This window comes from Gallus gallus, chromosome 15 (assembly GCF_016699485.2).
Source record: "Gallus gallus isolate bGalGal1 chromosome 15, bGalGal1.mat.broiler.GRCg7b, whole genome shotgun sequence".
NCBI lineage: Eukaryota > Metazoa > Chordata > Aves > Galliformes > Phasianidae > Gallus > Gallus gallus.
Window position 1 is genome coordinate 5937315 of NC_052546.1, and position 12310 is coordinate 5949624.

Sequence of the window (12310 nt, forward strand, 5' to 3'; positions counted from 1 at the left end):
TCCTTGCAAAGAGTTTTCCATGCTAGCACTTGTTCTGTCTTATTAGGTCATGGTATTATTGGCAATCGAAGAATGTTCTAAAAACACTGCATAATTGCCAATGAACAAAACTGTGTTTTAATTTGCTTATTAGAGCCCTTAGCAAGGAAGCACATACATTTTACTGAAAGCCTCAAAACTTTGATGGTTTCACCCTGAGTGGTTTCAATTAAAAGGTATTTTATGAAGTTTGAAGTTTGTCAGCAGAATAATCAAAGTAAGGAAGTGCATAGCTTTCCTATAAATAAATGATCTGTTTTGATTTTTTTTTTTCCTCCTCCCTCTGCAGGGAGAGGAATCTCTCACTTTGTTAAAATCTCTGACCACTGCTGAAGCTGAGAAAGTTGCAGAGAGATTGACTGTATGGGGAAGGCTGGTACTACAGAGGAAAGCAGATAATTCTGAAGAGGTACCAAGTCATTAAATGCTGTCAATTGTGTGCATTATTTTATATGTTATTATCTCCTATCTTCCAACAAGAAAGCATGCTGAACTGGTCTTTCTTGGAGCAGGAGGTTTTACTAGGGAACCTCTTGAAGTCTCAACTGGAGTTTATTCTGATTCTGTCCACAATACAATTATATTAATTTTAAAGTCATTTCCACACACTGTCTTAGCTAACTTAATTCAATTATTTATAAATCCTGCTTTATTATTATGCCTCTAGTCCTATGCGTTTTCCTATTTTTTTTTCCTCTAATTGCTTGGAAAAGTATCTATTTAAAAGTTGTTGGTGTGGCTTTGCCACCAAAGTCATTCAAAGCTTCACAGCTGACAGTACACATCACTTTCTTGCAACCACAGAAAGAATTATTGTTAGCAGTTGTTTTAGGGAGTAGTTCTGGTAAGGAGAAAGAAGAACATAGGGAGGAGAAGTGGGATTTTTTGAAAACTCATGTGAGAACTAAAAGACTGAGTGAAACACATGCACACAGCAAATATTTCATAGCTGTATATTTCCATTGATTAAGACACTTGCAGAATACTGCATAGTATTCAGTAGAGTGGTAGCCTAAGGTTCGCTATCTTATATTGGCAATATTCTGACCAAACCAATTGTTAACCTCTCCCTTCTCTGCAGCAAAAAACGCAAATGTTTATGACAAAAACACTCGTAGAAATCCTCAAATTCCTGTACAAAATTCAGAAAGGTGAGTTCTAAGTTATAACATCTTACGTTTTGTTTGTAAATGGAATCAGAAAGCAATTTTTTTCCCCCTTCAACAGACAATCCTCTGAAGAAGGATGAATGCGAAGCAAACCTAAAAACATTCAATACACTTGCTACCCTACAGGTAGGTATCTCTGTAGTTTGAAACTACTTTTCATTTACTGTAGTTATTGCACTTGTTCTTACAATATTGAAAATTTATTCATAATTTATCTGCATGGATTTTTTTTCATCCCTAAGGTCTCTATATTTTCAATAGACTTCCAAATGGTTCTATAGCTAATCTAGAAAACTGATTCTAAAGGAAGCTACATGAATACAAATAACCATCTTATTTTTTATTACAGGAAGACTTTAACATCTTTCTTTCAGTTGAAGACTTTGGGAATCCTACACTGATGTCTACACTTCTTGAGAAGCACATAAGTGCATATGAAACTGACAAATATCCATCAAAATCTAGACAAGAGCAAACAATGAATTGCAAAACAAAAGATGGTAAATTAAAGAATTGTTCTACTGAGTCAAGGTTGTACAGAATGGCTTTGCTTCTGCAAAGATCAGAGCAAGAGCTGGGAACAACATTGGCCTTGAGGGCGTTAGGTGCTGGAAGAGTTGAAGATGCTGTAAAAATATGCAGGTAAAACTGCAGAGATTTTCAAAAGCTTAACTCTTTTAATGCACTTTTCTGTAGTATTTCTGATGTTTTGCAAAAGGAAGTAGATGTGTAGAGAAAAGATGAGGGATTTTTTTGATTTTTTCTAAAAATGGGTGTTTAAAAAATATGCTTAAATTACTTGTAATTTAACATGAAAGTAACATGATGTAATGTAACATGAATGTAAAGCTGTTGTCTCTGAAAACTGACTTTTTTTTTTTTGCTATAACATGATTGCTAAGTAATAGATTTCCTGCAACTTTTTTAGTGAGAGATAAGCAAGACAGAATATTAAGTGACTATTATGAGAGCTGCTCAGCTTACATGGATAGAAGAAAACCATTGTACATTGACCATGCATACCACTCCATGGTTTCTATCTCTTCCTCATGGTTAGGTTGTCAGATAGTTTAAACTTACTACTACCTCCCTCACAGAGAGATCAAATGAAAACATTTAATGTATTTCTTATTATCATTTATATATACATATATGCATTTTAAATTCATTTTTTAATAGGAACTTCTACAAAAATCACTGTAATAAAGAAACAGGGAAGCTACTGTTCTCAACTTGTCAAAGGCTTTGTCATATGTTGGGGGGTGATGTTCCAATGAACACTCCTGAAGACATGAACCTTCCTGCAGTGATCTATGAAATGGCTTGTCAGGCAGCTACAATATGTAGTCCAGGTAATTAATCTTATCACTTACTTGTGTTACTAGTGGAAAACCAACCAAAAGTGAGTTTCTATATATGCCTGTATAAAAATGGATTCTGCAAAAATGTTAACCTTTTAACAAGGCATATGACATCCATTTGTATTATACTAATGATCTTAATATTTTCACAGATTTGCTACTGGATTCTCTGGAACTGTGTAAATATACTTTAGCTGCCAAGGAAATTTACAGACAGTGCCAAATAGAAAACTATGGGTTTACAGCAAAGGTAATTTCTACCAATTCAAATATATTTTTGAATATATGTAATGTCCTGTATAACTGTTCACTGTACATACATAATTTCCCCTTTCCTCTGGCAATACTTAACCAGTTTTTGTTTAACAAGAAACAAAATCAAAGCAGCCCATAGCTCTACAGATTAAAATCTCCCTGAACATGCATGTATTTCAGTGTAAAGTGTAGACTGAAAGCAATGCAGCAGTGGCACAAACACAAGAAGCACAAGTAGCAATTCTCAGCTTTCATTTTAGTGTAATAAATCTTACTAATGTCACTGAAAATAGCAGGGCTTTTATTGAATGACCACTGCCAACACTGCCATAAAGCTGACTTTAAAAAGAAGCTGGACATTTAATAAAAAGTAGTGTGATAAAAGCCATTTACAAATGAAGGATCATTTACTATTTCTTTACTTGAAAAGTATAACCTTTTATATACTTAGTTTGTTAGTAGACCTACTTGTTAACTGTTCTTTCTATTTAGACAACATGTTTTGGTGGAGATAAAGATCCTTATGAAGAGTGGACTTACAATGATTTCTTTAATGAAGATGGGATAGTTCTTGATTCACAGATTGTTCTTCCAGTCATATATGAAACTATTTCTTCTCTTCTACCTATTTCTGGTAAACTTACTTTCCTGAACATTGAGTCAGTATACTATCTATATTTCACATTGATTTGTTTATCCAGGACAGTTTGACACCTGTGTCTGAGGGGAAATAAACGCCTCAAAAATCTCAGACAAGCTCCTGGAAGCAATATTCATTTGGGGGGTGGACACAGAATATAAATATGCAGCACATAAAAAAAAATAAGGACAGGAGTCCTGGCTCTTAGAATTCATGTCTTATATTCTATTGGATTTCTATTTTGTGAACTGCCCCTGAAGTACAGTAATTTTAAGTCACTTTGAGGCTTTATAGTGTTGCTGAGATCTCAGCACACTGAATTTGTATTTGTCTGTCTTTCAGAGAACAAGCTGTATCCTTTGGACTCTACCAGCCTGGCAAACTGCACATTTATTAGAGGTATCACAATGGCAGATTCATCACTTCAAAAGTATAGGCAAGACAACTGGAAAAATGTCAGGTTTAAATTAGACCTATGCAAGGGTGACTAATACCTAGTTTTCAAATAGGTGTCTGGGCATTCCACTTAAAGCCACATGGCTGGGAGGCAGTTTGGTTCAGCACAGAAGTCCCCCCAACTATATAGTAATTGCTGCTATTCACTCCCATAATTTTGGGTATGTTGTCTAAGCGTATACCTCAGTACAGAAGTTCTACCACTATGAGCTTATCTTTTTTTTTTTTTTTTTTAACTACAATGTTTAGCTTTTACCAAGCTAAAAACTCTGAAAGTTTAAAATTTCAAAGGAGGCAAGGGCTCATTTTGTGGCATATGTTTGGTGAAGAAAAGGAAAAAGCATTCTGGTAATTCAGAGCTATATGCTCATTCAGATAACATTCAAGAACAATATGCTTATTACAAAGGTTCTAATTGTTTTCTGAGTTTGTTTCGGATCTATATTATAGGACAGAACCTTCTACTGCCAGCTAGAACTCCCATCTGTGCAGTACTACAAAACCTCATGGAGTGCAGTCAGTGCGAGTTAGCTCTGCGGCTAATGGTCAGTTCGTTTGGATCCTGTCTTCAGCATGGTATCTCAAACAACATGGATTTATCCCTGAGTGAGAAGGTATGATAAGGACTATATGCTGAATTTTGCTCAGAGTAAGTCTTAGAAGTTCTCCGACTTAAAGCTTTGAGTTGTGTATTTGATGGTTTAGGGAGAGGCTACATTTATGACCTCATTATAATTACTACCACCTGATCAGATGTTCACTCATTTTGTGAAAGGATTTGGTAGTTTCTTCTCTTTCTCATAATCTTCCATTTCTCTTTGCAAAGTAAACTAAACTTCTAGGGTCTGAAGAGAGACCAAGAGTAAAATGAATGTTAATAATCAGTTATTATACTCTTTCACATTGTATTATCATTGGTTAGATTGTACTACGTACAAGTAGAATGTTCAAGTAAAGCTCCTCTTTTCAAAACAGTAGGGAAATGACTTTTCTTTTTAAACTAGAAGAGATCTGTTTAAGACCATAATTAAATATGAAAATACAATACCTCCTAGTATTCTGTAAATTCCAAGCCTTCAACTTGTCATTTATCTTTATGTGTCCTGATTGTATCTTTTTATATTAGCTACATGATGGCAATATACAAGCTGAAACCAAAAGTTTTCTCATTGCTATGAAACAGACAACTGCATCAATAATTACGACCTCTATCATGACCTTGCTACACAAGGTAAGAATTCACTGAAAAAGCCCTTTCTTCTCTATCAAGAATCCCTTTCTGAAATTGTCACGTGGCTAAATGCCACATAATGCATTCATTGTGGGAAAAATCATACACTGTGGAAAACCATAAAGAAGATAAGGGGATGCACTGACAGTATTGAAATGTTAGAGGGGGACTGGGTTCCTCAGCTTCATGTTTCAATGGGGCAGGAGTGGGCTGGATTGCCTGACAGCATTGCCACTTCATTCCCAGCTTCCTTGCTTCCTTCCACAGCCGAGGCACTGTTACAGGACAGACTTTGAACTGATACCTCCTTGCTGGCAGGAACATGTTATAGCCCTAGTGTATTTCAGCCTCTTGTGAACTGTGGCTTTTGGACTGTGTGCCTATTGCTCTACTTGAAAGGTTATATACAAGGGGAGCATGATCTCTTTGGCAGCCTTTAGAGTGCCCTACTTTATAATAAAAGCTATTTTCAATCTTAGTTTCATTTTAGGTCTTCAGACTTCTTAATTGAAGGGAGGTTGTTTTTTTTAAGCAATCTATAAAACCTGTCTTCAGGTCCATGTGGTCAGACATGTAAAACCATGTCCACAATGCACTGTCTTCTAAGGAAGTTCCGACAAAGAGCAGTAACTTTTCAACTGGCCTTCAGTGTTTTTAGATCTAAAAATCCTTAAAAAGAACTTATTCCTTCCTTTTTTTTTTTTTAAACCCCAACTTAGAGGCTCAAGGCACCTTTAATTTAGAGGTGTTACACTTCAACAGTTGTGTAACAACGCATAACACAAACTTGCTATATTTTATAGAAACAGAACTATTTAAACAAAATCTTAATGTTTAACTTCTTTTTTTTTTTTTCCCCAAAACACAGGTGTTCAACTGTCGTCTCATAGATCAGAACCTGGCACTGGGGTATTGTGCTATTTTACCCAGGGAAGATATGTTTAATAAGCTCTGGGGTGTCATAAACAACACGTGGCAGAATTACAGGAAAGTTCTGGTAAATTCTCAAGACAATATATTTCCTTAGTGTATACAGAATGTTTGAGATTCAAGATGTCAGCAATATCGTATAGAAATGGGTATGGCTGTTAGAACTAGTTGCTCTCTCAGTGCCAATCTGTTTGCCACACGGTAAAACTGCACAGAGAATTGCTGTGAACAGTTAGCACAGTGCAAGTCCAGGCATTAGGTTACCTAACCATGACTTATTCCAAAGCTTGAAAAAAAGCTTTGTTTTGTTGTTTTTTTCCTAAGCTACTCTCACACCTTCAGTGCATTGGGGGAATTGTTCTCTAACTGCAATTTTCACAAATGAAACAAATAAATTAAAACATAAGGGAAGATAAGTGCATTCATTGCACTTAGAGTAGTGCAGTACTAGCAAAATATTTGAGATAAAACCTGTATTTTAAAGTAGTTTTCAACTGCCAACTCAGGAGGTGAGGGAATCCTAACAATGTTCTGTAAGGACTGTTTCTATCTTACACAGTTGTGGAATCATCTGTGAATTGTTTTAAGCTCCTGTAAGAACTTAGATCTTACAATTCCCAGCTTTCAGATTATTTACTGTACTTTCTTCTATTTCCCTTTGCATCCCTTTAAGTCAGTAGCTCTGGTTGGAGCACAGCTTGCTACCCAATATGGTGAAGCAGCAGAAGAAAAAAAATTCCGAGAACTGATTACTGATGCAGAATGGGGTATTCAGCTTGGGAAATTTGGTGTGAGTTTGATTTTTATCTATTATTATTTTAGAATTTTAATAACTGATGAAAAGTCAAGACATTCTGATATATAGCGCTTGTTGCTTTTAGGTGATGATTTGTTATTCAAAAGTAAGGAAAGTTGAGGGTTTTTTTTTTTTTTATTTATTTTAATCATTCCTACCTGCTTCTTTAAGTAAAGCTCAGAAAACGAGAAATGTAGTAATTGAGTATGCTTAAAGGAATCTTAAGTGCTTGAACATTATTGGGCACAGAGCACAATCAACAAATGTACTGTTTTTTCCTGCTCTAAGAATCTCTGGCTTCAATCTAAAGAAAAAAAGGTTAACTATGTAAGGAATTAGTCTTGATATTGTACAGAAGACTTCTTTGTGAAGATGATAACATTTTTTCCTTATCTGTAGATTTCTTTTGAGACTGTATTTAGACAACCACCAGTAAGGAAGAAGGAACTCATAAGAACTCTTGTACAAAATCCAGAAGTAGGCACAGATCTCATACTGAATTACTGCAGGTAATACTTGAGTCAAATCTATTCTGTTTAATTGGCGCTGTAACAATAACCATGCCTACAGAAATCTATTATAGCTTAAGCAGGTATGGATGTATGTAATATCTAAATAGTTCTTAAAAAAAAGTAGCATGAATCAGAATGCATACTGGTCTCTGGTGAATTTGGTCATAAGGAAATAATGATGACATCAGAGGTCACAAAGAAAAATAACATTCTGTCCTCCTAGAACTTTCATGCTGGACAGCGATGCCGCACTGCAGCTTTGCATTGAAACACTTCTTCTCAAGAATGCTAATAGAAATCACGCTGAAGATGACTCTGCAGAATACAGTGAGAAGCAATCTCATTACACGTTACTGGCTAGAGCGCTAGAAATAATTCCTCTACTGAAGAGCACAAATGACCTGGTCACTAGCCTCAGTGGAATACTGTACAAGGTAAAAAACCAAACCAACAAAAAACTACAAAAACAAAACAAAAAAGCCAAGCTCCTTCTGCAAATAAACAAACAGACCACACTGTAACTACATCAAAGCCCTACATTAGAAGTAGATAGGGCAAAAAAAAAGTGTATCTGCATAGTTTTTTTCTTTTCATGTCAATGTTTGGTCTTTCTGTGTAATACCTTGACAATTTTTTTAGGATTTAGTGTTATGAAATGGAGGTTTTTTGTTCTGGAGAAGTGTGCCATGATGCCCATATTCTTTCTTCAATGTTATATCAATATAATTCTTTTCAATTTTAATACAAACTATCTCAGTTCTATGTTTTGTAAGATAAATCATTTAAGATCTTATAAAATGGGTCATTATTTTGAACAGCTTGATCCTTATGACTATGAAACTATTGAAATTGTCTTGAAAGTGATACAGAACGCTGATGAAAGGAATACCAGTATTCATCTTAATCAGGTATGTCCAAATACAGTGCTGTTACCTTGATAATGGCTTCAGTACTCTGTTCTTTTGTTTTTCTCTATTTATTAGTGTAGACATTCAAGAGTGTTGAAATTAATGGAATTATGCTGTCTGTGCAGCTGTCATTCAGAAAATAAAATCATAACTACTGGTCTCTAGCAGTTTCTCAACAATAATTCATAGCAGGGATAAAAACTACAGACATATAGCAACTCTCCATGTGTATATATAAAATATATTACATATTTATATAGAGAAATACATCTCCTATCTTAGGCATTTTACTCAAGAGAGAGAAGAGGGAATAGAGTGGTCTTATGGCTTTTTTCTTTTCTTTACTTTTTTTTTTGTCCTCCATAGGCTTTGAGCCTTCTCAAACATCTGGAGTCATATAAAAGAATTTCCCCACCCGTGGACCTGGAACACCAATATGTTTCAGAGCACACCATTCCTTTATCTCCAGCTTCTGAAACCAGACTACCCTTCCATTTGATATTCTTCAGAACTGCACAGTGTTTCTGGAACATTATATGTATGTTCAGTATTCTTCCTGGCTTGATATATCCATGATTGCCTTTCTCTGCTAACTGTGAACTTTGAAGTTTTACTTCAAGTCCATATTGAACATATTTCCTTACTAATACAGTTATCTTCCCAGGTGTTTCTGAACACAGTTGTGCTCCCAGGTAGCTGGCTTGAGCCAAGATAATATGCACAATGCAGAATTCAGTCCTGAAATGATTTTCTCAGGACCTCAAAACCAAAGTAACCCCTGTATCCTACATGCCAGACCAGCGTGCCTAATTAAGTTTGCATTCATTCACTCTCAGTGAAGGCCTGCACGTAACAACACTGCAAGTGCTTAATTTCATAGAGAAAGCTGCAAGAGGACTGTGACACTGCCATAAGCATCTGTCTTTTTCCTTGCAGCTGCAGAGCTCAGTGAGGAATCTTTTCCGACACTTCTGTTGATTTCCAAACTAATGAAGGTAAAATTGAACCTTAAAAAGGATTTGTTTCTGAATTCCCCCTTTTTGCCTGTGTAAGAAAAAAGTACAAATTTTTCTTCTGTCTTTTGTGTGAATTTGGTCTCACTATAGACATTCTGACAACAGTCTTCTTTAATGCTATTCTAGGTTTCACTGGATACCCTACATATGTCTGCAGCTCAGCACGTCTTTCAAAAAAAATTGAAACCAAAAATATTTGAAATGAGAAACACTGGGTATACATCAGTTGTTAACAAGGAAACAACTAAAACCGTGCAGACAATTCAGTCATATCTACTGTCTATAATTAATCCAGAGTGGGCTGTCGCTATGGCTCATAAGATTGCACAAGAATTTCCCACAGGTAAGGTGCATATCTGATGACTTGCTGGGTGAAGTAATGATAGGAGGAGAATAGATTTAAGAAAAGAAAAGCTAGGCTGTAATCAAACACCAAATAGCATTCTTGGATACTTCCTGGGGAAGCTGGTGAACAAAACCACATTTTTCTCCTACAACAGGTTTTGAAAAGGCTAGAATTACACCCATTGTATTAACCCAGTATCATTATTAAATATTTTCCTTTCTTTTCTCTTAAGTTATGCTGTCTTACTTAAAGTTCTTTAATGTTTAGCTTTCCTCAACATATCATGTTCTGCCAGACAAGTTCGCCTGCAGTAGCAAATATTTCAGCCAAGCTTCTCCCTTCTCAGAATCTGAATAGATAATTTTGTTGCTCTCTAGGAACAAGAGCTCTCCTAATCTTTTAAACAGCTTAAAAGAAACAAACAAGAGATTAAACTAGATATTCTGTATACTGTGAAGGAGATTCATGAAAACTAATTTCACTTATTCTCCCTTTTTCTCTCTTTTTTTTTTTTTTTAAAAGGTCCTGACCAAATTCAGGCATTGAAATTCTGTCTCCGTCTAGCTGAGAAATGGCTTAAGAATACTACAGCCAAGGTAACAGCAAACTTCTTGCAAATATTTTTTTTTTTTATAGTAAGGTATTTATGTTCACTTCCCGTCTCTTGGTGTTTTGAATAGTGATATACAAATTGTATCATAACAAACCCTCTTACAAAAGGTACTGTAATTCTGAGGAATTCCTGCTTAAGCAACTCCTCAGGGGAACCTCATTCTTCTGTGCACAACGTGGCAAAATTTAAGCTTGAAATTCTTGGAGGTTGGACCTACAAATATGCAACTTTAAGGAAGAATAAGATATTGTTTCTCCCATTATGAGCATTTGCTGCAGGAGAATCAGAGTGAATCTGTTCCAACTGTGAGATCAGTAGCATTTTTAATTTGTTTTACATATTCCAATACACTTTAGGTGTTTCTAGGAGTGTACGTATATAAGTCTGCATTGGCTCTTCATCCTTGAGGTGATATTTCATGGTTGGTAGGATGGGGTAAATGAGAATCTCATCCTTGCTTATAAATATCAAGCTCTGTGTAGAATTGCTGAGAAGCAATTAAAAAAAGATTGTTTTAAATAGAACTATCGTGTCTTCCTAAAGGACGAATCACACGAGAAAGCAGAAGTCTTACAGAAGAAGTTATATATGCAGTATAAGCGATCAGCAACAGAAAATGTTCTAATAACCTACAAGCTGAACACTGCAGAGTATTTAAAGTCTATTGCAAAACCAGCAAACCTTATTGTTTTACTATATGAACACCACAGCATAGACCAAAGAATCCAAAATCCAACAGGTCGAGACTATCCAGGTAAGTATGTGCATAATCTAGTTTCAAAAGGTGCAAATAATTGTTGTTTATAAAGAACACTAGACAAAGGCGTGCTAGTCTGTTAACATATTGTCTCTGTTTATGCAGATATCCATATGGCAGCTAAGGAGATTGCTGAAATTAACAACTTAGATATGAACAAAATTTTGAATCAACTGCTGAATAAGTGGCTGTGTCCAAATACACTGCCCTCAGAAGTAAGTCATCACTGAAGATTTGGTTTTGAAGATAAATGTCTAGTTACATAAAATATCTGTTTATTCACTTGTGCAAAAACCTTAGTTTGTTGAATGATTCACCCTTAGTACACATTAATCTATTTAAGCTGCATCTGCATTCAGAATTCTAACAATTTTAATACCAATTTTCTATTGTTGCAAGTGACCCTCTCTTGTGAGAACCAATTGAAATGCTTTTTCTTTTGTCAGTCTAGAGATTAAAATCTCATTTTCGATGCTACGCTAATGTTGTGCCACCAGTCAAAAAAAGTGAAGGACTTTTTTAGTCACTGAGACAAAGAATCCTATCCCATTTCAACTCGCAAATAGAGAGTTAATTGCTGCCTATGCAACATACAACTTTGTGAGAAGAGCAGGGGACAAACATTGCTTCAAAATGCCAGTTAGAAGGGGGAGAGAGAGAAGAATGGTGTTGACTGCCAAGCACGCTGTTACATAAATAAAGAAATGATAAAATCAAAATTCCTCCAATTGGTGCATTAGCAGGGGTGCCCAACTTGCTTAAACCCCGTCATAAAAGGATAACCCAGCTATTTATCCTAACAGTTCACAATTCAGATAATTCTCAAAACTATTTTCTAATGTCTTTTTAAAGAAAACTCAAGAAATCTTTGCAGATGCACAGGAAGATGAAGAACTCCGAAGGTATAGACTTTGTTTTGTATGTAACAGTGAATTATTCTTAACTTGCAAGTTATGTGGCTTTTTCAAAGAAACCTAACATTGCATGTGATTCAGAATTTATTCTGCAGCCTCTGGAAAGATGGAATTCTTATTAGCAATGGCGATTAAACAAATTTAGGGCAGAAATACTGACATTCCAAAATGCAAGTGCTTTTTCCTACTATATAAATGGAATTTTGTTTATTAGTGAGTAAATAATAAGGCACAGAGCTGCAGAGGAGGTGTAGCTACCCCCAAACACTTCCAGTTCTGCTACTTTGTTAGTGCAAGAGCTACTTTTTAAGGCAGACTGAAAAACAATTACTTCCAGGTGTTACAAGAGGTGTAATATCTTTGGTTC

The 12310-nt window shown here is 35.5% G+C and overlaps 1 protein-coding gene across 3 annotated transcripts in view; it reads left to right on the forward strand.

Moving 5' to 3' along the window:
- The window catches only part of KNTC1 (kinetochore associated 1), a 32638-nt gene that overhangs the window by 13288 nt on the left and 7040 nt on the right, over window positions 1–12310 (forward strand). For 2 of the 3 annotated variants that reach the window (XM_415157.8, XM_015275578.4), the window contains exons 31-52: window positions 329–448; window positions 1121–1190; window positions 1267–1334; window positions 1558–1850; window positions 2388–2560; window positions 2722–2819; window positions 3317–3458; window positions 3807–3863; window positions 4371–4534; window positions 5047–5151; window positions 6020–6148; window positions 6755–6871; window positions 7277–7386; window positions 7613–7823; window positions 8208–8297; window positions 8664–8835; window positions 9234–9292; window positions 9440–9656; window positions 10182–10255; window positions 10816–11026; window positions 11135–11244; window positions 11882–11931. In XM_415157.8, coding sequence (XP_415157.5) covers window positions 329–448; window positions 1121–1190; window positions 1267–1334; window positions 1558–1850; window positions 2388–2560; window positions 2722–2819; window positions 3317–3458; window positions 3807–3863; window positions 4371–4534; window positions 5047–5151; window positions 6020–6148; window positions 6755–6871; window positions 7277–7386; window positions 7613–7823; window positions 8208–8297; window positions 8664–8835; window positions 9234–9292; window positions 9440–9656; window positions 10182–10255; window positions 10816–11026; window positions 11135–11244; window positions 11882–11931 — 2840 coding nt within the window. The remainder of the gene's footprint in view (window positions 1–328; window positions 449–1120; window positions 1191–1266; window positions 1335–1557; window positions 1851–2387; window positions 2561–2721; window positions 2820–3316; window positions 3459–3806; window positions 3864–4370; window positions 4535–5046; window positions 5152–6019; window positions 6149–6754; window positions 6872–7276; window positions 7387–7612; window positions 7824–8207; window positions 8298–8663; window positions 8836–9233; window positions 9293–9439; window positions 9657–10181; window positions 10256–10815; window positions 11027–11134; window positions 11245–11881; window positions 11932–12310) is intronic. The other variant, XM_025155680.3, reaches the window with a different exon arrangement.